The sequence below is a fragment of the Penicillium angulare genome, assembly GCF_028827245.1.
Source record: "Penicillium angulare strain IBT 27051 chromosome Unknown utg000005l_segment0_segment0, whole genome shotgun sequence".
Lineage (NCBI taxonomy): Eukaryota > Fungi > Ascomycota > Eurotiomycetes > Eurotiales > Aspergillaceae > Penicillium > Penicillium angulare.
The window spans coordinates 2,644,348-2,672,175 of record NW_026623164.1 but is presented as its reverse complement, the minus strand read 5'-3'; the positions used below and the strand labels follow the sequence as shown (position 1 = coordinate 2,672,175).

The following is a 27,828-nucleotide window of genomic DNA, read 5'->3' as shown; positions in this document are numbered from 1 at the left end:
CCACCGACGAACCATCTAGTCAGGCAGGGTTATAATCCGGACTTCTATCTCCATGGCTACCTAGATTCCTCTTATTCCGCTCATCCAGTCCTCTGTGTTCTTAGCACGTTGTACTCCGTGTCGAGCGGCAGGATGCATACTCTAGCAAGGATGGCCTGGGTCAATTCATGGAGAGAAAATTCTACTAGCTAGTACTAGTCGCAGGCAATGAAGTGAGAAAATGGATCTAGTTACGATATACTACATATTCCGAAGCAGGTTGCAGGTATTGCAGAGAAGACCTTCATGATATTTAAGTGAACAAGTTCAATGTTCAACTCCATAGGTACATGTAAGAGGTGCGAGCTTAGGATCTCTCGCTACCTGATAGGCGTATGGCCCATTATACATATTCGAGTTGTGATATGTCATATCCACACTGACATTTACCGATATGAGCACGCGCATAGTCCGACAATGCACTTAGACCGCGGCGATACATACAGTAGTGCCGCGGATCTGTGTCCGTCTCCGATCTCTCCTCCCCGGGTCACCCGTTAAGGTACTCCGTAGTGAAACTTGGCAGGACCTGCATGTAGCGAGGGATGGCGAAGTTCACCATGTGTTAGGCTTTTGGGGCGTTGGGCTAGGTTCGCTAGTGTATTTGTGACGAATGCTAAATTTGGTGGCGTTAGTCACAAGGACGCGAGTGGTTTGAGAAATTGATTGACTGGATGTGTTTATCCTGATGAGGATTCATATCAAATGTTTGGATTACATATTGGATTTGATTACTCAACATATTCGTGATACTGACGGAATGCTTTGATGACTGCGTTAAGGAATAATGCAAGTTGAGTTTGTAAACTTCTTTGTAGTCACAATGTTTGAATGTTAGGGGGAAATGATTAAGGCTGAAATAGATAATATCATGATGGTTTTCGTAGAAGGAGCCTTGAACATAGTTCGTATTTGTACAGTATGCTAGAAAGCATTAACCATCTCTCCACCACTGTCCGAGGGAACTACTCGAGCCAGCCATCTCAACCACTTCTTCGAAACTGATCTCAACACGGAACATCTGTCCGTCGGCTGTGCCGTTACCGCTGCCAACAGGCGTGACAAGGCCCCAAGTCACAAGTTTCTCCCAAGACTCGCGTGCTACATCACGACCCCAGACACGACCGGGGGTAGCAGCGGCACCAGAGATTGAAGCTGATACTTTGGCGGATGAGAGGAGACGGACGTATTCGGCGTACGCAGCTGGGAAGGAAAGTGCGAGCGGTGCTAGGCTTTGGGTTTGAACGCCGTCATTGCCCGGGTCGAAGAGGGCTGCTAGGCGGGTTGCGGCGAGAAGTAGGGCCAGTGGGAGGGATGAGGGACTTGAGGATGAGGCGGCGGAGGCGAAGAATGGGAGCGGTGCGGGATCGGGGCAAGAAAGGGATTGCCAGGCGAAGGCCTTGGGTGATGGGATTTGAATTGCAGATTGTCCGGATGAGTGTGTGCTGAGATTGAGTTCACTGATGGGGACCAGGGCGCTCGTCAGGAACTCTTTCACAGATTTGGTTTGGTTGTAGATTCGTTTCAAGTGGAATTGGAAGTCCTTGTCATCCCATAGGTGCTGAAGTATGTATGTATGTTAGCATGCTTTTTCCATCGAAGCCACTCTAATATATGATGGGACTTACCTTCAGGTATAGTTGCCAACCCTGAAGAAGCGTTTGCCAACTTGTCGTTTCCAATATAGCACGATCCTCAGGATTGAGTGAATTTGCCAGTTGCACGGATTCCTTTTCATCAAGGCTTAAGCTTGCGAGACAAATTTCTGAAAAGGATTCATATGTTCGAGGAAGTGGAACATATACATAGCGATGACTGAATCGACTCTTGACACGCTTCTCTAACATCTCGGTAACATCGACCTTCGTGGTGAGTCCAACGACTGCAATTGGGGCTTTGCGTGCTTGTGCAATATCGAACAAATTATACAGCAGTGTTTGACGGGGATGAGTGACGAACAAGTCGAACTCGTCAAGAAGAATAATAATAGACTTGGCAGCCGTCACACCATCCTTGTTACCAGACGCCCCGAAGAGCTCCTCGGGATGAGATAACAGGGCCAATAGAGTTGCCATAGTATCGGCGTAGGAGTTGATTCTGACTGTGTCGTCCTCGGTGTTCGTCTCGCGGCCAAGTTGGCGCCACATCTCACGGAGAGCTAAGCGGTCATCGGTGTGCAGAAAGCCATTCAGTCGAACAACATGGAAGTCTTCCTTGTGACCCTCCGCAAGGGAGGAGATGATTGTTTCGATCATTGCTGTCTTTCCAGAACCTCGTGATCCAAGGAGCAGCATTGAGTTACCTTCGCCAACCGTAACAGTCTGTTCAATCAAATGGTTGACCTTGTTGTATTCATTTTCGAGGCCTTTCAGTGGAATTTGTCGCTTTCCAGAAAGCTTCTCAAGAACAAAATTCGTAAGCAAGCGAGTTTCCCCTCCAAGTGCCTCATTGCAAAGATTCTGCATATCTTCTACATAATCCGGATTTGGCTCTACCATTTCAGTGTTCTCCTCTACCTCCCCTTGACCCTGATGCAGATCTTGCTGAAGTTGCAGAGCAACAAGATCATCAAGTCCATCATTATACATCTCCGGGCCCGGCGACTGGTTCTCCGCTTCTACAGCATCCACATCCTTTGATTTGGGCTTGGCGATATTCCGTCTCGATCTTGTCCTCGTGAGTTTCGCAGTAGGCTTGGGCGAAGGCTCGTCAACGTCCATATCAACATCATCCACCGAGTCTCGTTTGGGCTTCTGAGCACTTCTTCCCGCCCGAGTACTGCGAGGAGTTGCAGCCGCCTTCCGTGTAGATGTTGGCGTTGACCCTTCGTATCGTTGGGGTGCTTTGCGCTGCCTTCCACTAGCCCGGGTACTCTTCGGAGTTTCAACAGCTTGTTCTTCATTTGTAGTATCTTCGCCTAGTCCATTGGGCACTTGAATGCTTTTTCGTGTTGATTGTCGGCGTGATGGCCTTGACCGGGGTCCGCGGTAGTCTTGGTCTTCTTCGGAGTCTGGGTCGGCAACAGAGTGGGCGGAGAAGGTATCTTCGTTGCCACTTTCCATAGCAATGTCTCCATCGTCATCGGGGGCAGGTTCTTCGGAGACTCTTCTCCGTTTGGATGCGCGGGGATCTTTCATGATTGCCGTCTTAATGATCGTATGGAATATATAGGGCTGAGGAAGTTCGGGTCTAATGGCGGTTGGTTCCGGATTTGGGATAGAATGCGGTAAATTTCAAGGCTCGGATTCGAGTCTGTCGAGGTTCTGCGACGCTGGTTTAATCGATATCAAGCTCAACTTGCGCCAATCAAGGATATAAGTCACTGGTCATGCCGTGCCAGGTATACTAAGTTCGGGGAATCACTGGCTTCCTCAGTGGTAATCAGGAATCCAGATTGTCGATTTTTAGCTCAATCGCCGAGTGCGAATTGTCGATCTCAACCTCGAGTGGTGAGCAATCCAGCAAGGGAGTTTGTTGATGCGCGGGAACAAATCACCATCTCCGGGTTGTAGACACCTTAGGCCATAAGTTATTAAAGCCTTGAAAATCGGGTGTCTATTAGATCAATCTAATTAGCTAACTAACTACCACAGCGATGATTTGATTGATAAAAAATGGCCTTATGGAGAGAGTCGGGATTTTGCACTCGAATACGTGAGACTTCAGCCTCATAATAGATGTTAATCACCTTTTCAGGCCATAAATCCTTATCTTAGATCGATACTATACACAGGCATAATGCAACTATACTATATATTCACCTTCAATAGAGTAGATATAGTTGTGGATCCGAGTTCTGCAGAAACTTGAACCAACTCTTTTACTAGTAGATGGCGCTATAAGCCTCAATGCTTTCAAATCCTCGAAATCTGTAATAAATGACTGCTAATAAATAGAATCAACACTAAAGACAGAAATCTATAGCCTTAGACTTGGTTATTCCCGACACAGAACCGAATCCGAGTCTAATCATCCGCACCGGGCGATTTTACTCAGTCTGATCCGACCTCGGGAGCCGAGGCTCAATCGCCGCCCCAGGGACCGAGCTACACTCCAACTGCCTTGAGGTTCGAGCCGTGACAATCCACTCTGCATCCTCATCTACCCCCAAAAATACAAGCCATACCTTTCTTCTCTCTTCAAACCACCCTATCTCATAGACATAGACCTCCAACCGCCCCTTCACATGACACCATGTCTCACAAAATCCTCGCGCCAACACACGAGCTATCCGAATTCGAACAACACGTCTACGAATGCACAGAACTAATAGGCAAAGGAGCCGGTGACATTGTAAGCATCTGACCCGCTATATGCCAACCAAATAAGCCCATATGATAGCCTCCCAATAAGTTCAATGAAACTAATGCGTCAACTTCCTTTCTTCAGCGCTGGGACGTCAACGCCGAAGACTGCCAACTCCGTTTTGAATCCGCATCCCGTGGCCCGCCCGCGAAAGTCTCATTTACTTTTACCATAGCGCCTTCGTTGTGTAATACGTTGGGCAATTTGCATGGTGGATGCGCCGCGACGTTGGTGGATGTTCTTTCTACGACGATTTTGTTGGGAGTTTCGCAGCCTGGGAAGTTTGGGTTTGGTGGCGTGAGTCGGAATCTCAAGTTGACTTATCTCCGGCCCGTGCCGATGGGGTCACAGGCGAGGATGGTTTGTGAGATTGTACATGTTGGGAAGCGGTTGGCGCTTTTAAGGGCGGAGATTCAGAAGGTGGAGAATGGGGACGTTTGTGTTGTTGGGGAGCATGAGAAGGCGAATACGGATCCTGAGGTTGATCAGAAGATTTGAGTTGCATGTGGTGATGGATTCGATAATATCATAGATGTATTTTTGAGTCTACATATGGCCTGGAAGGGGATGTGGGCTTATAGATGAGATACCCGATATGTATATAGATTAACGTAGGCTTGTCTCTCTCAGGCTTCTACTAAGATCTAGTACTTACTAGTATTTGTACTACCTATGCAGTGTAAGACTGTCATACTAGCCCAATGGGTAAGGCACAGTCGACACCTAGTAGGTACTAAGACCATTGGAAGAGGTAAAACGATTATGCAAAGTAGACTGTAGTAAACAATGATGCCCAGGTGCGCGATACATATTTGTGGAGACTTACAGGCATTGTACATACATACATTTAGCATATTATGTACTATGGGGCACCCCACTGGCATGGGTTGATTCTACAGTAGTGACGAGCTAATTTCCTTGGTACCTAGGTACTAGGGTTTGTATCCCTACAATGCGTAAATGATAATGAGTCAGGTATATTTGCGCTTGATACAACCTCCTGTTTAATCTGATTGAGCATCTGAGGCTCGTGGAGGAAAAAAAAGAACGATACAGCATCAAACATGTCCAAGAGAAATATAATTCTCCAGCATCTAAGCCATAGATTATCCCAATAGAAGGACTTTTACTCCTGGACAAGTTGCTGATCATCGCGGAGACCCTCAACCACCAGCTCCTCGCCAGTGGCGCGGCGGTAGAGGTCCCGCACATCAGCTAAAAACATGAATGGTAAGTAAAGCGAATAGAAAGATAAAAATGCGGAACGTTTTGAAAGCTTACCAGTTGTGGTCTCAAAGTGAGATGTGGCATCGTAGCTCTTGGAGATGAAGACATTGTCGCTGGCACCGCCCTCCAGGGGCTCGTAGAGAGGGATAGGAGGGGCCATGAATTTCTCTTCGATAGCACCCAGGCGCTCGAAACCTGCCTCGAGCTCGAGGTGTGGGTTGGCATCGTTCTCTGCGATGGTAGAAACAATAGCGATGTAGTAACCCTTGGGGCAGACGTTGTGTGCAGACGAGACCATGGCAATGTAGATATCTGCAAAGCGTTAGTAAAAAGGCTGGTTGAATTCAAAAATCAAAACACAGATCTACTCACCGTGCTTGCGTCCGACCTGTGACTGAGGAATGATGAGCTGGAGAGAGTCGCTGGAGTCGGTCTTATCAATGGGGTGCTTCAAGATGCAAATAGCCTTGAGCAAGTATCCAGTGGCGCGGACCTTGCCAGGGAAATAGGAGGGATCGGCAATGATCTTCTTAGTCTTAGTCTCGAACTTCATTTCCTCGGCCTTCTCATCACGGTCCCGCATGGTAGCCTTGATACCAGACACCTTTCCGTTCTCGTATGTTACCTCATCAATGTCGGTGTTCAGCATGTAGGTACCACCGTAGATGGCAGAGAGACGAGCAAAGCCCTGGGGCAGTTCACCCAAGCCGTAGAGAGGGTAGATGTAAGGTGACTTTCCGTAGCGCGCCATAGAGTTGACGTAGAGGCGGATGCGGTCGATAGCCTCGGCAGCCTCGCCGGACTTGTTGATGTAGTTGTCGGATGGGTACAAAGCCATAGAGTGGCCAACAAAGTCGCGGGTGTTATCCTCGAGACCGAACTTGTCATAGACCTCCTTCATGGTACAGTTTGCGATGTTCAATCCTATACGCAGTTAGCTACCAATGTCCCCAGCTGCCAGTCGACTGCAAATCACATACCCTGGTGAGTGGCTGGGTCTTCTGCCTTGAACTCGCCAACCCACTCCAGGAACTTCTTAGCACGACGCTTCTCGAACAGACCCATGAGGGAAGAGCGCAGAGCTTCGCCAGCATCGGAGGGGACCTTGGCAACAGTGGCCTTGGGACCCTTGCCCTGCTGGACATAGCTGCCTGCAATTTGCTTGAACTCCAAGTATCGGGTGACGTCGGTGGAAACCAGAATGTTGGTCAACTCGCCGTTGGCCATCAACAGCTTTGGAACCAAATCGATGTTCCAGTCATTGACACGGCCGTACTTCTTCCAAGGCTCCTCGCCGGCGGGGACGTTTCCGTACTTCTTGAAGAGCTGCAGGAGGAAGTCAGCGAAATGTCGCTCTTGATATAGTTATTGGACGTACTGTTTCGATGTTGACAGAGGCAGCCTCTCTGAATCCATTGTTAGCTACTTCGTGGTGGTGGCGTTGTCGACGGTTTCGTTTACGTACCCTCCGTAGTGGTCATTGCGATCAATGTGGAGAACCTTGTTGCCCTTGACACTCAGAACACTAAGAATTGCGAAATGCGAAGTTAGAAGATTTCGCATATCAGGGTCATTAAAGAGGAGCTTACCCAGACAGAACACATTCGGTCAAGCCTGCAAGAGAATGTCAGTGCTGGGGGTTAAAGTTGGAATGGCGGGGTAGCAACAAACCAGTGCCGAGCACCACGACGTCGTACTCGGGGGCGATCTCATCCATGATGGATTTAATAGGAAGATAAAGGGAAACTTAACAGATACAAAGGGGAAGAAATTATGACGGAGGCAGAAGGGAAAAGGAAAGAAGGTTTCTCCTGGTATCTTGTCCCCGCGGATCAACGAAGCGGTAAGAAGGAAAGACTATTTGACGGGGCCCGCCACTAGTGACTTAGTTACCTCATTTTCACGCAGACATTCATAAACAACCCCTTCTCCAGACAATCAAGATCCATAGGAGTCGTATATTTGACATTAAATCTCTCCTGGATCTATAATTAGCTTGTTGATTTGCCCCTATCCACTCTTGGGTAGTTTATGAATAATCTATCTCACGATATTATATTGCAATGGAGCTAGAAGCTAAAAGGCCCCTTAAAAAACACATGTTATGGCAGCTCTAATGATAAGTATTGCGGTGTTGATATTTTACATGCAGAAGACTATATAAGAAAACATCAAATGATAAGCCAACCAGAATATTGCTACAAGTTCCAAATAGTCCATACTCGCCTACAATGGGCGAGCTTTAAAATAATCCACTTAATGCCTTGGTGGTCTTCTCCTCTGCCACAGGCTTGTCCTTAGCCACGGAACTCTCAGAGGACTCCAAATAGTCGACTTCTTCGTAGGCCGGGCGAGCTCCTTGGTCGTACAGACGCTGAGCTTCTTCCCAAGCATGCCAGCGTTCACGCAGAACGTGCTTGATGTTTTGCATAGTAACGAAAACCTACAAACATAGATTAATTAGCATGATGTGATTTTAATCAGTGATGACGCTCGAGGGGAAGAGGAATAACAAATTGCTCGAATTGAATCTTGCGACTTCCTTCTCTCGTGACAGAGCTGGCCTAGGGGGCCATAGGTATGAACTTACAGCCTGGTCACGCTTCCCAGCTTCGTGGTCTCCATAACCGGCCTTCAAGCGCTCTCTTTCCACATTCGTAGTGGCAATGCGGTTCCGCTCCTTGACACAGACCCACCAGAGGGAATGGATGTCTTCCCAGCTCTTGTCACGAAGCTCGGTGATAGCCCATGAGCGACCTAAGTTCGAGGTTAGTCAGTGACCCGCGAAGAAAGACCGAACATATTCGCATGCGCTGGTTACTTACCAAATTCCAAATCAAACTCCGGGGTACTCAATGCCTCGCGCGACGGAGGGAAGAATCCCCAAAGTCCATGCTCGGGGTTATTATGGCGAGCAGGCAGAGATCCGGGTGCCACAGGCTTCGGTAATGGGTATTTGGAAACATTAAGCTTGAATCGTGGGCCGGTACGGTGAATTGCTGATACACCGCGGGTTCGGTTGAGATCGCGTCCTCGGCCGGCGGCGACGGGGGTCGTGGAGAAGTTGGAAGACTGGGTTCGGGTCATTGTGAAGTGGAGGGAGGGCGCCAGGTAAGGTGGAGGCAATTCGGCTAATGCCTGACCTCCATATTGGGCCAAGCGAGTGACGACTGGCCGATGCATGGTGTGGGGGGACAATGGGGTTCTAGAGAGAGGATGCGAGTTCGTTTTAACCAACGATGCTTTTTTTCCCGGCTTGGAGGTCACGTGCCTCCGTATCTGAGTGACGCTTTCCTTAAGTTCAAGATGCGACATTCTACCACTTGTGCCTTGTATGCTGGTCAAGGGCTATTTCAAATACCTTGCTTCTTCTACTATAATCTGGAAATATACATTTAACAGATATTTTCTCCCAGTCCTTTCTGTTTAGGAGCATTTGCTCGCGGCACGTTCAAGTTGGCCTGTGCTCTCCCCCCCAGCACCCGCGCGCCTAAATTACCCAATCGATTCGCTCCACCTCCAGGCGGAGCAGTGCCGCATCAAAGTGATTGAAGAGGGCATTTCATGGTAGACGACTACCCCTCCACATATTCGTCTTTAGTCTGGTCTTCGGCCGATTTGATACTATCTAAGTGTTTAAAGGTCCCCAAGACCATCCTCCTAACTCTGTCTTCAAGACCCCAACTATGAATCGACCAGGTTCGTCAGTTTCTTCACTATGCCTCTAGCACCTTTGGCCCTGGTCTACCTCTCGTCCACCACATCGAAACCACCTCGCTACGCCACTGGGACTTGTCTTGCGGAATTGGAGCTGGCGAAACCGAGGCCCGCTTAGTGAGATGGAAGGTTTATGCCTTTCAATGGCAGCCCTGGAATCGGACCAGTCTTCCATTTGCGACCGAGACAATTTTTTTCTCCCTTTGGCAGGGATCTCTCCACACATTCCAAGGCTGGGCCAAGGCATGGGTGCTGCGATATGACACAGCGTAGATCATGCTAACTAACTCCTTACTCTCTTCTACCAGGACCTGGCCCGCAGCCGCTACGAGGCATGTCCGGATTCCCCGCGCCACAGCAAGCACAGGCTCGAAATGCAACATTACCCTCCACGCGATTGCCAAACGGAAAACTGGGTATGTGGTCTTGGGGATCCTAAGGGATCGAGTTTTTCTATACGGGAGCTATTGGTGGATGCTAATACTGTGGGGGGTGCTGATCTAGGTGGCGCAGCGAATTGGAACTTCAATCTGCCCGCGAGTGGAACTTCCACTCTACAAAGTAACCAACAACGCACCATGGGGACCATGGGCAGCTTTGCGCAGAGTTTAGGTGGTTCTCAACCAGCTACACCACTAGATCTTTCGTAAGTCATATCCCATCGAGAGGAGGGGGTGGGCAAACGATCAACAACCAAGTGATTTTGACTGCATGATGGATCGAAGAACTGACGCGAACTTTGTCTTCTAGCGAATTCCCCTCCCTCTCAGGCGCGCCGCAGCAATCCCAATCACAGAACCCTGGGCAACTTGTGTGGGCGAATGCAAGTCAACGAGCCGCTCAACATACACCTGTTCAGAGACAGCAACACCCCCCGACATCACAAACCCCTTCTCGAACATCACAGACTCAACCCCATCCTGTACAGCAACAAGCTGAAGGACTTCACGATGACATGTTCCCGTCCGGCTCTCAGTTCGCGAATCGACTGGATGATTTCAGGAATGGTGGGCAAGGGATCAGTAGTCAGCTAGGAGCTGGCAGTCAGCCCCAGACAGGCAACATCGACGAATTCCCTCCTTTGGGTCGAAATGTTGCGGCTGAGATTGGCCAAGACCGCCAGACCTCGTTGATGCAGAATACTGCGTTTGGAAGCTACAACACCGGTATGGCCTAGTGGTGTACCCCGTTTCCATGAACGAAGAGATGGAAGAATGGGGATTAAGAGCTAATCCTGATATGCAGGTATTGGAACGTCGCGGTCGCCCGTCAACCAAGGGCCTAATGGTGGATTGGGGCAGGAGAAGGAGGTAGGTAGATCGGCGATTGTCTTTCCCAGGCCCCGCACTCACCGACACAACCACAGGAATTGACCAACATCCTCATGTCGGGTCAACGCAACTTCAGTGACCCGCAACAATTGCAGCAAAGGCAACAACAAGCCAATGAAGGACAAGATGTTCCGGCAGGTGCAAATCTTCAAAGTGCAGAACAACCACCTCTCGCCCAAATGAGTGAACTGGACCGATTCGGCTTGGCCGGCCTGCTGCGCATGATCCATAGCGAAAGTCCCGACGTGGCCAGTCTCGCCGTTGGCCAAGATTTAATGACACTTGGTCTGGACTTGAATCAGCCAGAGTATGTGCGATCATTTCTAACAACTCATTGAGCACCGCAGCTAACGTTTTCTGTGCGTTTTAGACCCCTCCACACCTCTTTCGCAACACCTTTCGTCTCAGCCATGTCCGCTGTTCCGCTGGAACAAGACTTCTCCCTTCCAGCTTGCTACGAAGTCACCAGCATCCAAGCACTTCAATCACGGATCCCTGGGTTTAGTGACGAGACCCTTTTCTATATCTTTTACAGTATGCCTCGGGATATCATGCAGGAACTGGTCGCAGAGGAATTAATGGGTCGCAAATGGCGTTACCACAAGCTTGAGCGCTGCTGGTTGACGCGAGACGAGACATATCCTGGACCGGTCGATGTGGAACGGGGCGTGAGTGAACGGGGCGTGTACCTCCTCTGGGACCCAGCGAGCTGGAAGAAGATTCGGGTAAGTCTTTGAACATCGCCTTACCAGCCCAGTGAGAGGAAACAAGATCAAAATTTGCTGACTATACGCCCTGTAGCGCGAGTTCGTTCTACGCTATGAGGATTTGGACAACCGACTGGATCCCAACCGGGCAATTAGCCGTCCAGTTGGTCAGACACACCAGGCTTCATAACTAGCATGAGAATGGTCGGGTTCGGGCACGGACTATAGCTTCGTTCGATCAGCAATGGCGTTCGGTTATCTGGTTTCTGTAATATTGCTCCAATGGGATGACCGATAGTACAGTATCGTTCGGGATCTGGGCGTGTTGATTTATCAAGAAAACTATATGGGCTATGTGAGAACCGAGTTATGATCAAATTAAATGGCCTATATGATCTTCCAACGTCTTCTAAACAGACTATTTCTTTCCAAAGTTATGTAGGACATTAAATGGTGGTTTCTATGTCTTGACAGACATCAAAAAGAATGACCATTCCTGCAAGTAAAATCACGCTACGGCTTTGCGCGCCGTGGATACAATTGCCTTCCACTCTCCTGGCACCTCTCCATCTGCACCGTAAGTTTCGACCAGATATTTCTCCAAGGTTGGTCGAATCTTTTCCTTATGTGCCTGGCGCATTTTCTCTGACCAGAAGTGCTCGATGATCACAGGGACCATGAACATGGTCATATCCACGAAACCAGCCACGGGCATAGTATTGTGTTTCGTAACGGCGTTGACACTGATATGACCAAATTCTCGTTTCTTTAGCTCAGATTCGATCCATTCCACATTGTCCCATTCACCGCTGTTTAGAAAGCTCAAGAACTCCTTTGCAGACGGCCATGGCAAGTCGTAGGGAAGTGTTGCAATTGCCTCTGTGGTGACCGGTACCCAGCCCGCTATATCAAAGCAATTAGCTCCACGCACAGGTGAAGTCTTGTATGCGACCGATACGATTATACAGTCCGTGACTGTATGTTAACTTACGTTCAATCCAGGTGGTGAAGGCAATTATACCTCCTGGCTGTAGGATACGAGTAGTTTCTGTTGAAATATGATAGTTAGCATTGGTTTTTCAGAAGCGACTTTCAATCAGATAGATGGTGAGCGAGGCTTGCGGCAATCAACGTACCATCCAGAGCACTCAACCCCTTGGGAAGGGCCATGTAGGCGAACGAAGTGAAGACATGTGAATAGTGATCCGATGGCAACTTTGTATCTTGCGCATCGACATGTTTCACATCAGCATTGACCCAACCTTCCCTTTCAATTCGGCGTCGCGTATACTCCAACATCCCCTGCGAGAAATCGGCGCATGTAAGCTGCATTTTGGCCTTGACTTCATCGTCCAAAGAGTTTTGAAGGATGCTCGAGACAACTCCAGTCCCACATGCATTGTCTAACGCCACCAACGGATGTTCTTGATGCGACTTGGAGTGAGCTACCACGTCAGTCTGGTCCACGAGAGCTTGGCCGAACACCCCGGTGACTTTCTCCCCAAGTTCGTATTGTTTGATGAACTTCTCGTCGTTGAAAACTTTGTTCCAGTCCGGAGTGGTTTCGGTGATGGAGGGCTTGGCCATGGTTGTTGGAAGATGCCTTGAAGTGGCGTTGACTCGGAATAGTATGGGTCGAAAGTTGAAAGAAACTTGAATAGCGAAAAAGTTGTTTGTTACGAACAAATAAAGTCTATGTAGTTTGGAAGAATAATGGATTGTAGCCCGACATGAGTGGCCTATTTATGTTTTTGAGAGAGACTAGACTGTGGCAATGACCTTCCATGGGCCTTGAACATTTTATGCTTGAGCTGATATATGGGTTGAAAAGTGTCCGATAATGTCTCCGCAAAAGCTAATAAAGTGGGTTGGAACTCCCATAATAAGCCCTGGAGCAGTCGTGAGATTTTAACGAGCCATTCCATATACAATTCGATGAGCAAGACCAATGGCGTTCTATCTATCGGCGGCCTGAGTCAGTCTGGTACCTGGGGGCCGAGGATTAGCGCGCCCATACTGGGTTGTTTTCAGTTGATGTCTGATGTTAGAAAATAAAATACTGGAATCACTATAACAAGTTCCTAGAGCCCTGGAAGGCTGGCTACCTCAGAAGTATTAAATATTCTTTGGGGCTTTCTGACATAATATAATATAATGGAGATAGGGGAAAGCAAGGAAAGAGAAAGGTAAAGAAAATGAATAAAGATATTTATCTAGATAGTAGGTACCTAGGCAACACTCAAAGTATTATGTATTGTTAAGGAGCCTATCCACTAGTAGTAGAATATAAAAAATAGGTAATATTAGCTATAGATAGAGAAGAAAGGGTACTTGACGCTACTCAGAATAATGAGGTGGGGGCCTGCTATGGTCCCGGGCTATTGATAATCGGGACTATGGCCACTGTATTATGGTATTTGTAAGGGCGGTATCGCTTGAGATCTTATATTTTACATGGGCAAGAACCTAAACGAGTTTTGGCAGTCCAAGTGTAATAAGAAAAGTAAAGATCTGGGGTTGTCGGAGACATTCGAAGGATATACAAAAGTATCCGAGCTGTTAAATCACAAACCGATACGGGGGACCATAGCGGCCAGCGGGAAAAAGCCTCCTTGGCGTAGTACACGCCTAGCACACCGCTACATCTTCTGTACTGTGAGTTCTACAAAGATAGAAAGACAATTAAGAAGACCAGTAGAAAAACAAATAGAGTAGCATCTCTTGTAAACATCTCGTATTATGGTAGTAAGTTTGTTTAAAAGAAGATTATATCCCAAAGATGTATCTCAAGATTAGTAGGTTTGGAGCTTCCAAGATGGGGTTTTTCCTGTGGCTGTTATGCCCTCCCCATAAACCGATAAGCACTCGTCAGTAACGCTTATCCCCACGTGATATATGTTGATTGTGATTACATCATCGTGATGGCGCTAGTGCAAAACAGGCAAACCATAAACACCTGATTTGCGGGCAAAACAACGGGTCGCGCCCCTCCTCATCTTTCCCGACCTCAAATGTACTCCGCCTAGCGAGCCGACTCGCAGTCGCAACCATGAGGATCACAGAAATTGTGATTGACGTAAGTCACCGAGCTCTGTCTATCACGTTCTTGGCTAATTGTGTTATTTCAGGGCTTCAAATCGTACGCCGTGCGTACGGTTATCTCAGGATGGTGCGCAACTGACCCGGCTTTTCTATTAAGAGGAAAGGATTGATCGCAATGAAGAGAAACTGACTTTATCTCTGCAGGGATGAAGCATTTAACTCCATTACCGGTCTCAACGGTAGTGGCAAATCTAATATTCTCGATGCGATTTGTTTCGTCCTCGGTATCACCAACATGAGCACCGTTCGAGCTCAAAACCTCCAGGATTTGATTTACAAGCGCGGCCAAGCTGGTGTGACCAAGGCCAGCGTAACCATTGTTTTCGATAATCGCGATACCTCCAAATCTCCGATCGGCTTCGAAGAATACGCCAATATCTCCGTTACTCGCCAAATTGTGCTGGGCGGCACCAGCAAGTACTTAATCAACGGCCATCGCGCGCAACAGCAGACCGTCCAAAATCTATTCCAAAGTGTCCAACTGAATATCAACAACCCAAACTTCCTGATTATGCAGGGTCGCATCACCAAGGTATTGAACATGAAGGCGGTTGAAATTCTGTCGATGATCGAGGAAGCGGCCGGCACACGAATGTTCGAGGACCGACGAGAGAAAGCGATCAAGACCATGGGAAAGAAAGAATTGAAGCTGCGGGAGATCGAAGAACTTTTGAAGGAAGAGATCGAACCTAAGCTGGAGAAGCTGCGCTCTGAGAAGCGTGCATTCCTCGATTTCCAACAAACCCAGAACGACCTGGAGCGCTTGACTCGACTTGTTGTGGCCCATGACTACGTACGCGGTGGAGAGCGCCTGCGAGTTGCAGGATCTGATTGTGACAACAAGAGGGACAGAGTCCAGGCGCTTGAAGAGAATGCGCTCAAGTTGAAGAGTGAAATATCGCATCTGGAAGAGGATGTGAAGCGTGTTCGCGCCGCTCGTGATAAAGAGCTCCGCAAGGGCGGCAAATTTCAAGGCCTCGAGGACGAAGTCAAAAGTCACTCCCATGACCTGGTTCGTTTGACAACGGTCTTCGACTTGAAAAATTCTAGTATGGACGAGGAGAAAGAGAAGCGCCAAAGCATCCAAAATTCTGTCAGTGATATGGAGAAAACTCTGAAGGAGAAGAAGAAGGTCTACGACAAGCTGCAAGCTCAGTACGATGCTGCCAAGGCTGATCTAGATGCGCAGAATGTTGAGGTTGAGCAAAAGGAGGAACTTTTACAAACATTACAGACTGGTGTCGCTTCGAAGGAGGGACAAGAGAGTGGTTACCAGGGACAACTACAAGACGCTCGAAACCGGGCTAGCAACGCCTCTACAGAGCAAGAACAAGCGAAGCTCAAGATCACCCACCTTGAGAAAAGAATCAAGGAGGAGGAACCCCGTGCCAAAAAAGCGAAGGAGCAAAACCAGGATCTTCTAAAGGACTTGGAGGGCTTGAAAGCGCAGGCCAAGAAGCTAGAGGCAGAGCTTACGCGCCTAGGCTTCGAGCCCGGCAGAGAGGAGCAGATCTACCAAGAACAATCACAGCTGCAGCGAGACATCCGCGACCTTCGTCAGCAAGCGGACGCCTTCCGACGAAAAGCGGCCAACATCGACTTCAACTACGCCGATCCTTACCCGAACTTCGATCGTTCGAAGGTGAAGGGTCTAGTTGCTCAGCTTTTCACATTGAATAAGGATCAAGTACCAGCTGCGACTGCCCTTGAAATTTGTGCTGGTGGTCGCCTATACAACGTTGTTGTTGACAGCGCCGAGACGGGTACTCAGCTACTTCAAAAGGGCAAGTTGCGCAAGCGCGTGACGATTATTCCGTTGAACAAGATCTCCGCATTCAAGGCATCTGCTGAGAAGATTGGAGCCGCCCAAAACCTTGCCCCTGGCCAGGTTGATTTGGCTTTGTCTTTGATTGGATACGAGGAGGAGGTTATTTCGGCTATGAACTACGTCTTCGGCAATACGCTTATCTGTCACGATGCCAATACAGCAAAGAAGGTTACTTTTGACCCTTCTGTGCGCATGAAGAGCGTAACGCTCGAGGGAGACGTTTACGACCCGTCCGGTACATTGTCAGGTGGTAGCTCTCCCAACTCCAGCGGCGTCCTGGTAACTCTGCAGAAGCTCAACGAGATCACCAAGGAGATGAGGAGCAAGGAGCGCCAACTCGCTGCCTTGGAAGATAACATGAACAAGGAGCGGAAAAAGCTCGATGCTGTTCGATCCATCAAGCAAGAACTTGACCTCAAGACTCACGAGATTCAACTCACAGAGCAACAAATTAACAGCAACTCCTCCTCCTCGGTATGTATCTTACCTGTTTAAATTTGCACAGAAACTAATTCCCGCTAGATCATCCAAGCCGTTGAAGAAATGCGTGCAAACATTGAGCAACTGAAGAACGATATTAATGACGCAAAGTCCCGTCAAGCAGAGGCATCCAAGGACATCAAGCGAATTGAGAAAGATATGAGCGAGTTCAGCAATAACAAAGACAGCAAGCTAGAAGAGCTTCAGACCTCGCTTAATTATCTCAAGAAGAACCTCACTAAGAACTCGGCGTCTGTAAAGGAACTCCAGAAAGAGCTGCAGTCATCACGCCTGGACTCTGAGCAGGCTGGAAGTGACCTTTCAGCCGCTGAAGAGCAATTATCCGAAACAGAAAACACCCTGCAGGCCCAGTTGGAGGAAATTGAATCCTTGAAACGCGAGCAAGCGCGCTTGAAGGATGCTCACGATATTGCACAAGCCCAACTTGACGACGAGAGGGCTAAGTTGACCGGCTTCGACGAAGAGATGCGCGAGCTTGAGGAGACCATTAAGACAAAATCGTCGCAGATCACAGAAGAGGGTCTGGAGATGCAAAAGTTAGGTCACCAGCTCGAGAAACTTCAGAAGGACCAGCATACCGCCTCCCAAGCTGTTGCCTATATGGAGCAAGAACACGAGTGGATTGCAGACGAGAAGGAACAATTTGGCCGCCCGAACACACCATATCATTTTCAAGATCAGAACATCGCCGAATGCAAGTCGACACTGCGCAATCTCACGGAACGTTCTCAAGGCATGAAGAAGAAAATCAATCCCAAGGTCATGAATATGATTGATAGTGTCGAGAAGAAGGAAGCTGCCTTGAAGAACATGATGAGAACGGTCATTCGTGACAAGAGCAAGATTGAGGAAACCATCATCAACCTTAATGAATACAAGAAGGAAGCCCTCCACAAGACCTGGGTTAAGGTCAATGGCGACTTTGGACAGATCTTCAATGAGCTCCTCCCAGGCAGCTTTGCCAAGCTGGACCCGCCTGAGGGTAAAGACATCACTGATGGGTTAGAGGTCAAGGTGTCACTGGGTAAAGTCTGGAAGCAAAGTTTGACAGAGTTGAGTGGTGGACAACGGTATGTTTCTCACTGCGGTAGTATACGTTCAAATGTCGTATATCTAATACTTTCCAATTACAGGTCCCTCATTGCCTTGTCTCTGATCATGGCCCTTTTGCAATTCAAGCCCGCCCCCATGTACATTCTTGATGAGGTTGACGCAGCCTTGGATCTATCTCATACTCAGAACATCGGGCGACTCATCAAGACCCGATTCAAGGGATCTCAATTCATCGTCGTCTCCCTTAAGGACGGCATGTTCCAGAACGCCAACCGCATTTTCCGCACCCGGTTCAGTGAGGGTACTAGTGTCGTTCAGGCACTGACTCCTGCTGACATGAAATGAGCGTCATGAACGGCCCATCGCATACTTGGGGTGTCTTTCGTAATGGTCGTTTCTGTCCTTTGTTCTTCTTGTATTGATCTAAGTGCGAAGCATTTGCTATTCCACGACTCATTTGGTCTGTGGCAGCTGGTGTTATGTGGTTTCCAGTGTTTGGTCCGGTTTTTTTGTTTGGGAAGGGATATTGGCTCACGATCTATATCATGAAGGCTTCTTATTTTCTTCTTTTCTTGCACAAGACTTCGATGTTCCTTTTTTTAGCACGAATCAAGATTCATGCACTGTGAATTGGTGTAGACCATATTATTCCAAGATGTGCATCTTGCACTCTTTGAAATGGCCTCAGTAATAGTCTATGATTTTAGTAATCGAATGACTAGAAATTCTTATTTACTACTCTTGCATGATAGCTATAATAATGCACTGCTACCTATAACTCAAGCTCTGTACGAACGAGGCTGTGGCTAAGCAATCCTTGATATTCACATGATATCATTGGGACTAGCACTTGGGTAAAGCTGGGAATGTGGAGACTAAAAGTATACCATCAATTTGAAGAACTTCTCGACACCTCGTTCACTATTCATTTATTTCTATATACCATCCATTCCCTCAGAAATACTTTAACTATTTAGCGAATCAATATGGTTATCGGCTGGACCTTTGGTTGGGCCCTTTTCGTAGCTACAGTCCTCTTCGCCTCTGACTTGTTCATTTACCCATGATGAGCTTTGAGGTACATATATGTGTGTGGATATCATGACGGTAACCTTAGAAATAGCTCCAGGGCTGATCCGAATCATTGGTTAACCACAACGCTATGGGTAGGCTGAGCCTTTGGAATTAGTACATACCTTGATATAGACGCGTAGCTTGTCGCATATCTTTGCGAATGTTTGCTCTCCATTGGGATTATTAGCCAACATCCTGTCATAATGCCTACGAATAAATCTAAGCAATTGCGTTGCACGTTCTTTGTGCTTGATCACTCTTCTGAGAGCATGATTTCCAAAACCACGTCGCGAGCTCATTGCTCAGGTCCAGAGATTCAAGTTTTGGTTGTATAACTGAACTCGTTGCCCAGGCGAATTATGATGTTTCAATATCCGTACTTCCGAGTCCCTCGGCGGCCATCATGCATCAAGGTGGTCAAACGTTTGGGTGCCGGTGCGCTCAAATGTAACTCTGTTCAGCCTTGGAAATGCTGGAAGTTCCAGGGAAGGTATGTTGTCTCCAGGAGAGAGGCCACGCCGTTTTCAATACCATCTCCAGGGTCAAACTACCCTTCGACTCGGAGTTGTATAGAAGTTGCTCATCATTGAATTGGCACTCACTGGCAACTTGAAGTGCTACTAGGATATATATATCCATATACCTATACTAGTACCCATCAATATGAAAAGCTTAGGGAATGTACTATATTTAGTTGCTTTCAGGGCTTTCTTCAAATACATGCGAAGGGCAACAAATGGTAGAGTCAAAGATATGATTATATAAACTGGAATGAACAAAGAAAGAACCTCATGGTCCGGGGGCTATCAAGTGTTTGTTCACTATTTGTGGTTGCAGAATCAAGTATCCGGCACGTGCAGCCTTCGCCCCAACACTATCCAACATCAACAACCGCCACCAAATTCCTCTGTGTTTGCTACACAAACTTTTTCCTGCTCTGACGTATCCATCTTTCGGTCCGGACTTGACCTTTCATACGTGATTCGCTTCCCGAGGTCGGCATCTCCCATCCCGCCACATGACCTCTTGCCCGACCCGGAATTACTCCGCCTCCACCCGCATCTACGACACATTTGAAGCCTAAACTAAACATCCTTCAGGGCGCACACCGCTCACGGCACAATGAACGACGATGAGCCTTCGCTCAACATCCCCTCGCTCTTGACATTAGCGGTGGTATCATATTTCGTCTTCCGATGGTTCTTTAATCGTGACGAGGGTTCTAACGGTGGCGGCCGGCCCCGCCGTGTTGACCCAGCCCAAGTCGAGCAAATATCCCAAATGTTCCCTCAACTGAGCACTCGAGAGATCATGTGGGACTTGCAGCGCAATGGTGGGAGTCCCACGGCGACAACAGAACGTATTTTGAGCGGACAAGGACTGGAAACGGTACGTGCTGGCACCTCCGAGATGTTGTCATTTACGGATATCTCGTCAATCAATCCAATGTCTCCTCGAGAGTTACTATCGTCTTTCTTCTTATACTGACTTTTGATTATATTTAGCCGCCCCCATCATTCCAGCCTCAGACCGCAATTCCTACGGCGCAAGCCCCGGCCGCTCGCGCTGCGGCCGCTGTCGCAGCAGCAGCCAAGTTTGGTGGACAAGACCTCATCACTCGGTATAACCTCGGCGGGAAAGTCACAGATGAAAGCGCTGATGACAGCCAATCTCCTATCTCTAAAAACGCCTGGTCTCAGAACAAGGATGAACGGCAGCGTTTGCTCCAGAAGCGTAGGGATGACATGATCCTCGCCGCGCGGAAGAAGATGATGGACAAGAAGCAGAGTCCAGCCCAATAAGAATATCAGCCTCCTTAAATAATGGCACCATATCTGTTTTTACTCCTGTTTCGGCTTTATCGTGTTTTTTATGGGCCTTAGCAGACTCAGAAAATCGCCGGAATTATGTTTATTGAAGGACATGTCTCCCACTCAGTTGTGCGTGCGGGTTATATACTCTCCACTTTCGTTTTAGTATTAGAGCGTTTCGCATGCTGGTATGGTGTTAGGTAAATTGGAATAACTTTGGTCTTAAACCATTGATCTTCGGACCAGAAAGTCGGGTATATGAGTCTATAAACATTGAATATTCGTTTCGGGGGCACCGATTCACGTCGCATATGCACCTTGAACGCCAAAAAATTAAAAGAAAGCCGCCGAAAATGTTGCCCATGCTTTTTTAAAACTCCATGTAGTCTTCTTCTTCGTCTTCTTGGGTTGCCCCATATCCACCGTTTGCGCGCTGGTCGGCGAGTTGTTCCCGCCGGGCTTGTTCCTTTGAAGCGCCGATTTTCCTATTGTCTCAATTAATAAAGTCATTCCAAAAAGCCAATATTTTGTGATAGTAGAAGAACTGAGAATTATCAAGGCATTGGCAACATACCGTAGATTATCCACGACGCCTGTGAGGAAGCCACGCTCTTCACCCAATTCCATTGCTCCAACACCCGTCAATGCGACTCCTCCACCGCCAGTTGCTGCTGCGTCCAGAGCATCCACACCAGATCTCATTTTTGCCATTCGTACCTCCCGTAGATCTTTCAACATCCGCCGGAGTTGATCTGGCTCCACTAAATCATCGCTTGCTGCATCAAGCAACATGTTTCCAACTTCCACCCAATGAAATGGCAGTGCTGGTACTTCTCCCTCACCACTTCCAGCCCCCGAAATATTTTGTGGTAGGAATGGAGGAGCAGCATAATATCTCTGCCCATCTGGTGTATATTGCGGTCGAGCTATAGATTCTGTTTCATGGTCTGTGACACTCGCTTGGCCTGGAAGGGGTGGAGGTGGCGAGAAGGCGTTCCTATAATCTTGATGTTGTGACTCAACCTCAAGGATCAAGCTAAGTGGCTCTGGATGTAGCCATGAGGGAGGTATTATGTGTGCACGTCGTTGGCGTTTTAGCAGGAGCGCGAGCCAGAGGGGTAAGGAAGCGCGGCGTGGTGGACCGAGAGGTTCAATAGAGCCCTGGATCAAGTCAATCCATGATCGGAACAATTAAAAACGATTAATTTAACCATATACTCACACTAAGCAATTCCATGCCTTCAAGACGTTGTCGAGGCACAATGGTTATTGTCTCCATCTCCGCAAGAAAGGCGATTTCCGAGGGCGTAATGCCCCGAGGAAGTGGGAAAGCCATTATGGCCTCAGTATGAATTTAACAGGCACAATCCACGTATAAAAGGAGCCAATTGACAGATATTCAGGTGTTTGCGCCGTCAATGCGGCATGCTTGATCTCGCTGCGGGACCGAATCGCGTCGCGATGATTGCTAAATGAGGTGTTTGGTATGTTTGCACCGCATAGCTTCTTCGTTTACGTCGTCCATTTCCTTCTCGAAGCTTGATCTTCAACTTCCATAAGACGCTAATCGAGGTTGAGAACCTGCTCTTTGAGCATTGGAACAAAATGAGTTCCGCGTCCGATTCGACTTTGAGCCGCGTGGCACGTTATGCCGTTCCATTCGGACTACTCTTGATTCCTATCTGGAGAGCCAAAGTCCAAGCCGAAGTCCCCGAAGCATACCTAGATGAGGTCTTCCATGTCCCACAGGCTCAAGCATATTGGAAGCACCAGTGGACTCACTGGGATCCTAAAATTACGACACCACCTGGCTTATACTTGTGGTCGTACCTGCTGTGCGCTATCGTGCTCTCTCGCGACGAATCCCCGAAGGAACTTGGTATCGATGCCCTCCGCCGAACCAATTTCTTCACCACCGCCATTTTTCTTCCTTGGAGACTCCAGACTCTTTCAGATGCCGTGCATAAGATTAAGAATACCCGGAAAATGGGTGCGTGGCTCAGTCATTCAGTTCTGAATATCTGTTTGTTCCCCCCACTTTTCTTCTTTTCCGGTCTATACTATACCGATATACTCGCACTCCTTGTCGTGATAGAGGCATACAATTGGGACCTGAAGCGGTCCGATGCAAAGGGTGCTAAGGGTTTACTTTCCACCCTGATGTTTCTTGTGTGTGGTTTGGCTGCTCTTGCTTGTCGTCAAACAAACATCTTTTGGGTTTCGGCGTTTCTGGGTGGACTGCAGGTTGTTCGTAAGATTCGACTTTCTTGCGAACCTTCTAAGTCATCCGATTTGTGCAGCATTGTCAAGGGTGGGTTTAAAAATCAAATTTATGATCCTCTTGTCTCAGACGCTTCCTTAGAAGGTAAGTTTATTACTATCTATCTACTATCGACTATACTGATTGTTTTCAATATAGATTACTTCAAGTCTGCAATCTCATTTGCGACTGCTAGTCTGAAGAATCCATTCTCTACTGTAGCTTCGATCATCCCCCACTTAGCCATTCTTGGAGCTTTCGGTGCATTTGTTTTCTGGAATGACGGCGTGGTACTTGGTAAGTGTTTTATGACCTTATTCTCGTTATTTCTATCCAAGATCTTCAGCTAAACCTGAATTATAGGCCACAAGGAATTCCATACAGCTGGCATCCACTTAGCTCAAATGCTATACATCTGGCCGTACTTTGCCTTTTTCTCTTGGCCATTGCTCGTTATCCCAGTCGCCAATCTCGTTTTACCAACATCGGTTTTACCCAAGTATTTCAATTATGGCTTCCCGAAGAGCCAGAAGCAACTTCCAAAGTTACTTACTGTCCTAGCCGTTCTTCCGGTTATGCTTGCCATTGTTCATTTCAACACGGTTGTGCATCCCTTCACGCTCGCTGACAACCGGCACTATGTTTTCTATGTGTTTCGCCTTCTCTTGGGCGTTAATCCTGCTGTGAAGTATGTTGCCGTATTGATATACTTCCTCTGTGGATGGGCTGTTCTATCTGCCCTTGGTTTCACAATCGACCAGGGGCCGAGAAGGATTCAGCTTCCTCCTATGGCGCCTGCAGCACCCACAGCAGCACCTGCTCCTGAGCACCCAAAGGAAAATAGAAAAACACGCCGAGTAAATGAGAAAGCCTCTGCTAAGAAGAGTTCGCAGCTTGAATCAAAAGAAAAGCCAAATAAACCTGAACCCATGTCCCCTGAAGCATTCGCTAGGCTTCAACAGAGCCTGGTCCAGCGTCGCAAAGAACAATCGGTAGCACCACGAGTTAGCTTCGTTCTTGTTTGGCTCGCGGCGACGACTCTTTCCCTTGTGACAGCCCCACTTGTCGAGCCGCGCTATCTTATCATCCCTTGGGTGTTGTGGCGTCTGCATCTCCCAGAGCTGCCGAGCCCTTCGGCATTCCAGAAGCAGCGACCTGAGAACGAGCGTGAAAAGAAACTTGTTGATCTGTCAAAGAATGCTTCTAAGTTTATCGAGACTGCCTGGTTCATCGTGATCAATGCAGTGACCGGATATCTGTTCCTGTACAAGGGCTTTGAATGGCCCCAGGAGCCTGGCAAGGTCCAGCGTTTCATGTGGTGATTGATCTGCTTCTCAAAGTTACCGTCTCATTGCAGACATATTAGTGTACATTATATTCATTCATGTAATCATTATTTTTAAATGCCAAGGAAGCTCCAATATTAATGAGTTGATCAAACCTTGGGACAGTCCTGGCAGTAAACAGTGCGTAAGAGAGGTCGGCAGATCAAGGGCGGTAGTCACGATATACTTAGCAATGACCTCGGTATTTAAGGTTATTCAGATTAAACCTGCTCTCATCACTTGTGTGGACTCAACTAAAAGAAAAATATTTTCCCAGCAACGCCTGAATGTCTCGGGGAAGAATCATTTCCTTCAATCCATTCTACATCTCCTGCCGGGGTTCATCTTCTATCCTTCAAGTTGCCATCAACTCTCGGATACAAGGCCCCACACGTCCCTTTTCTCCATCTCAATTCCATACCAGTCCAACTACCCTTTTGAGCCCACCCTTAATGGAGCGCCCTTCAAAGCGGGCAAGGCTATCGCCGGCGCTGTCTGAAAAGGCAACGGAAAGTGAAGAAACCGTACGAACACCATTGGCATCACTGCAAAGGTCCATCTCACCACCAGCCAGCACGCGGTCTGCGCAACTGCACGCGTCTGTATCAGCATGCTCGGATCTAAAAAATGATCGGTTCGATATCCAGGATGCAAATAATGCTCTACGCTCTCCTTGTCAGGTTCCTTCGCCATTCCAGCTCACTCATATTCGAGACCTGCCAGACCAAGGGGGCTTCAATGATGGTACGGTGAAACTGAGGGATATCCTTGGAGATCCGATGATCAAGGAGTGTTGGCAATTTAACTACTGTTTTGATGTGGATTTTCTGATGTCTCAATTTGATGAGGATGTTAGAAGTCTTGTGAAGGTTAAGATTGTGCATGGATCCTGGGAGAGGGAGTCCGCTAACAAGATCAGAATTGATGTGAGTTGGTACAAAGTCTTCTGTTTTCGCGCATGGAGTTTTTATCTCTCTTTCTGCTTGCCTTGGTTTTCATGTATCCTTTTTGGCACAATATTGGACTCTAGCTCATATTAACCGCGATCAGGAAGCATGCGCTCGGTACAAAAACGTAGAGGCGATCGTGGCATATATGCCTGAACGTTTCGGAACCCATCATTCTAAAATGATGGTGCTTCTACGACATGATGACTTAGCACAGTATGTTGTGATTTACTCTCATAAAAACCCAGTTGCATGACTGACCATGAACCAGGGTTATCATCCACACAGCCAACATGATCCACGGAGACTGGACAAATATGACACAGGCTGTTTGGAAATCCCCATTGCTTCCTATTTTGAAGCCGGGTTCACCGTCTTCACCACAGGGAGATACATCACTTGGTAGCGGTGCAAGATTCAAGAGAGACCTTCTTACGTATTTGAGAGCATATGGTCCTAAGAAAACTGGTCCGTTGGTTCAGCAACTAAGTCAATATGATTTTGCTGCGATACGAGCTGCTATTGTGGCTAGCGTTCCGTCAAAGCAAGGCCTCATTGATATAGATTCAGATACAGGAACCTTATGGGGTTGGCCGGCCTTGAAAGATCTCATCGGTCGAATACCCGTGAGCTCGAAACCCAAAGAAAATAAACCTTCAAAGCCTCGGATTGTCATACAGGTATGTCTCTTTTGATATCTTGATAATTATTATGGAAAAATGAATATTTAATATTATCCAGATATCCTCAGTCGCTTCTCTCGGCCAAACAGATAAATGGCTGAAAAGTATTTTCTTCAAGGCTCTCGCACCAACACCATCCGATTTGGCACCTAAATATTCAATCATATTCCCAACACCGGAAGAGATTCGAAATTCCCTGGACGGTTATGGATCCGGTGGCTCAATTCATATGAAGACTCAAAGCGCACCTCAACAGAAACAACTACAATATCTACGTCCTCATCTATGCCATTGGGCTGGAGAGTCAAAAACCATCGATCTCTCTGATGACAAGTCCACGACACGTGAAGCTGGCCGTGGACGTGCAGCGCCACACATCAAAACATACATCCGCTTCTCAGACGAAGAGACGATGGATACTATAGATTGGGCAATGGTGACATCTGCCAATCTATCCACACAAGCGTGGGGCGCAGCACCGAACCCAGCCGGCGAAGTAAAAATCTCCAGCTTCGAAATTGGGGTTGTCGTTTGGCCGGATTTATATGCAACTGCTCTTGTTTCCCCATCTGCTTCAAGGTCGGAGATGAATCAATCTCCAGATGTGCTGATGGTACCTGGTTTTAAGCAGAATGAGCCTGTGTTAACCAGCATAGCTGCAAATGCCGCTACTGTAGTTGGACTACGCATGCCGTATAGTCTTCCACTTACTCCGTACAGCGCGTCGGAGGAGCCATGGTGCGCTACAGCTCCGCATTACCTTCCAGACTGGAGAGGAATGAGCTGGCTCATCTAGAATAATTACATGATGGATCTTCTATATTTCATACTTTTATACCAGGCTTATCTTGTAGGCACAATGGCAATATGCAGAGCTGCTTACTTGGATTCCTTCATATACAGGCCCATAGTTCAAAGCAGTATAATAGCAGACAGATGTTCATTCGTGGATGCATCGCTTCATTTCTTAATACAGCAACGTTCGTAAGGTCTGATTCTCTTCTCTTTCATCTCCACAAGCTCCGGCAGCCCGATTCAATATGATTTCTCCTTCGCCCGGGCAAATCTTCCGATTCTATTGTATTGGAACTTGTTTATCCCTTCACTCGTCACGGGTATCGTACTTGCCAATGTACTCATTGACATGCTTGATGTATTGAGCCTGAGCCTTCGGGGTGCTGATGTGCTTGATCTTCTCCCACGCGTTGAACATCGACTTCTTCTATAATTTGAATACTTGTCAACACAGCTCAAGAAAACACTAAAAAACAAATTATTCAACATACCTTCATATCAAACATGCCAGGCTTCTCAACAGTTTCACCACGAGCAACCTTGAAGTTGGCGTAGAGGTCCAACATCTCGAAAGGTCCAGGTGCGGTCTTCAGCATCAGGACAGCCTTGACGGCGAACTCGAAACCAGCCTTCAGGGCGGCGGACTGGGCTTCGTCGGAGATATTATCGGTCTCGCCCATGGCAATGGCAGCTGCGAAACCGGCCTTAAGAGCTTCGATGTCGATTCCTTGAGCGGCCTCTTGGACCTCGGGAGTGAACTTGGCCTTGGCCTGGGCGGCCTCGAGGACAGTGATGAAACCGGAGATGTCGGACATGGTGTGTGGTTTTGGAGGGAGCTTTGGGAGGCGTTTGAAGTGTGTTTTGGCTGTATTTGAAGCTTGGTTTGAGGTGGTGGGTTTGTTGGGTTTGTGATGCGGAAAGGTTGAGGAGGGGTCCGGATGGTGGGGTTGCTGACAGTACACCCACCAGTTGAATGGGTTGGCCGAGTATATAATTTAGCTGTATTCAATATGCCTTGGGGACAATTTGAATCTAAATAATTGTCTTACGTACACTTAGTGATGGCTTAGTGGAAATATATGGTAATGTACATAGTTCATTGGATCTTTCAGTCTATCAAAGA

At 47.8% G+C, this 27,828-nt stretch overlaps 12 protein-coding genes across 12 annotated transcripts; 6 read left to right on the top strand and 6 right to left on the bottom strand.

The window, feature by feature from the left end:
• Nucleotides 1–973: 973 nt before the first annotated feature.
• On the bottom strand, nt 974–3,176 carry N7478_008336 (origin recognition complex subunit 4; the record flags this gene model as incomplete). The annotated part of the gene is made up of 2 exons (XM_056924550.1): nt 974–1,600; nt 1,668–3,176. The coding sequence occupies 2 exons, from the start codon at nt 3,174–3,176 to the stop codon at nt 974–976; spliced, it is 2,136 nt and encodes a 711-aa protein (XP_056777276.1).
• Nucleotides 3,177–4,233: 1,057 nt separating this feature from the next.
• On the top strand, nt 4,234–4,842 carry N7478_008335 (PaaI family thioesterase; the record flags this gene model as incomplete). The annotated part of the gene is made up of 2 exons (XM_056924549.1): nt 4,234–4,332; nt 4,429–4,842. The coding sequence occupies 2 exons, from the start codon at nt 4,234–4,236 to the stop codon at nt 4,840–4,842; spliced, it is 513 nt and encodes a 170-aa protein (XP_056777275.1).
• Nucleotides 4,843–5,470: 628 nt separating this feature from the next.
• N7478_008334 (secretory pathway gdp dissociation inhibitor) lies at nt 5,471–7,288 on the bottom strand (the record flags this gene model as incomplete). Its single annotated transcript, XM_056924548.1, has 8 exons — nt 5,471–5,559; nt 5,626–5,883; nt 5,944–6,495; nt 6,552–6,897; nt 6,950–6,977; nt 7,037–7,096; nt 7,161–7,185; nt 7,243–7,288. 8 exons carry the CDS (start codon nt 7,286–7,288, stop codon nt 5,471–5,473), a joined length of 1,404 nt encoding a protein of 467 aa, XP_056777274.1.
• A 525-nt stretch (nt 7,289–7,813) lies between these two features.
• mrpl4 (mitochondrial 54S ribosomal protein uL29m) lies at nt 7,814–8,754 on the bottom strand (the record flags this gene model as incomplete). The annotated part of the gene is made up of 3 exons (XM_056924547.1): nt 7,814–8,014; nt 8,162–8,328; nt 8,397–8,754. The coding sequence occupies 3 exons, from the start codon at nt 8,752–8,754 to the stop codon at nt 7,814–7,816; spliced, it is 726 nt and encodes a 241-aa protein (XP_056777273.1).
• A 1,112-nt stretch (nt 8,755–9,866) lies between these two features.
• Nucleotides 9,867–11,516, top strand: N7478_008332 (NOT2/NOT3/NOT5 family protein; the record flags this gene model as incomplete). The annotated part of the gene is made up of 6 exons (XM_056924546.1): nt 9,867–9,934; nt 10,039–10,454; nt 10,534–10,598; nt 10,655–10,926; nt 10,990–11,344; nt 11,421–11,516. 6 exons carry the CDS (start codon nt 9,867–9,869, stop codon nt 11,514–11,516), a joined length of 1,272 nt encoding a protein of 423 aa, XP_056777272.1.
• Nucleotides 11,517–11,834: 318 nt separating this feature from the next.
• On the bottom strand, nt 11,835–12,913 carry gtmA (gliotoxin thiomethyltransferase; the record flags this gene model as incomplete). Its single annotated transcript, XM_056924545.1, has 3 exons — nt 11,835–12,229; nt 12,318–12,374; nt 12,463–12,913. 3 exons carry the CDS (start codon nt 12,911–12,913, stop codon nt 11,835–11,837), a joined length of 903 nt encoding a protein of 300 aa, XP_056777271.1.
• A 1,462-nt stretch (nt 12,914–14,375) lies between these two features.
• On the top strand, nt 14,376–18,155 carry N7478_008330 (condensin subunit SMC2; the record flags this gene model as incomplete). The annotated part of the gene is made up of 5 exons (XM_056924544.1): nt 14,376–14,402; nt 14,455–14,495; nt 14,573–16,730; nt 16,779–17,827; nt 17,891–18,155. The coding sequence occupies 5 exons, from the start codon at nt 14,376–14,378 to the stop codon at nt 18,153–18,155; spliced, it is 3,540 nt and encodes a 1,179-aa protein (XP_056777270.1).
• Nucleotides 18,156–20,006: 1,851 nt separating this feature from the next.
• Nucleotides 20,007–20,686, top strand: N7478_008329 (CUE domain-containing protein; the record flags this gene model as incomplete). The annotated part of the gene is made up of 2 exons (XM_056924543.1): nt 20,007–20,273; nt 20,390–20,686. The coding sequence occupies 2 exons, from the start codon at nt 20,007–20,009 to the stop codon at nt 20,684–20,686; spliced, it is 564 nt and encodes a 187-aa protein (XP_056777269.1).
• Nucleotides 20,687–21,065: 379 nt separating this feature from the next.
• On the bottom strand, nt 21,066–22,031 carry psf2 (DNA replication protein PSF2; the record flags this gene model as incomplete). Its single annotated transcript, XM_056924542.1, has 3 exons — nt 21,066–21,180; nt 21,270–21,856; nt 21,918–22,031. The coding sequence occupies 3 exons, from the start codon at nt 22,029–22,031 to the stop codon at nt 21,066–21,068; spliced, it is 816 nt and encodes a 271-aa protein (XP_056777268.1).
• A 269-nt stretch (nt 22,032–22,300) lies between these two features.
• Nucleotides 22,301–24,277, top strand: alg10 (dolichyl-P-Glc:Glc(2)Man(9)GlcNAc(2)-PP-dolichol alpha-1,2- glucosyltransferase; the record flags this gene model as incomplete). Its single annotated transcript, XM_056924541.1, has 3 exons — nt 22,301–23,060; nt 23,115–23,252; nt 23,319–24,277. 3 exons carry the CDS (start codon nt 22,301–22,303, stop codon nt 24,275–24,277), a joined length of 1,857 nt encoding a protein of 618 aa, XP_056777267.1.
• A 455-nt stretch (nt 24,278–24,732) lies between these two features.
• Nucleotides 24,733–26,706, top strand: N7478_008326 (tyrosyl-DNA phosphodiesterase 1; the record flags this gene model as incomplete). Its single annotated transcript, XM_056924540.1, has 4 exons — nt 24,733–25,206; nt 25,331–25,443; nt 25,499–25,907; nt 25,969–26,706. The coding sequence occupies 4 exons, from the start codon at nt 24,733–24,735 to the stop codon at nt 26,704–26,706; spliced, it is 1,734 nt and encodes a 577-aa protein (XP_056777266.1).
• Nucleotides 26,707–27,012: 306 nt separating this feature from the next.
• Nucleotides 27,013–27,520, bottom strand: N7478_008325 (uncharacterized protein; the record flags this gene model as incomplete). Its single annotated transcript, XM_056924539.1, has 2 exons — nt 27,013–27,132; nt 27,197–27,520. The coding sequence occupies 2 exons, from the start codon at nt 27,518–27,520 to the stop codon at nt 27,013–27,015; spliced, it is 444 nt and encodes a 147-aa protein (XP_056777265.1).
• Between the last annotated feature and the right edge of the window lie 308 nt (nt 27,521–27,828).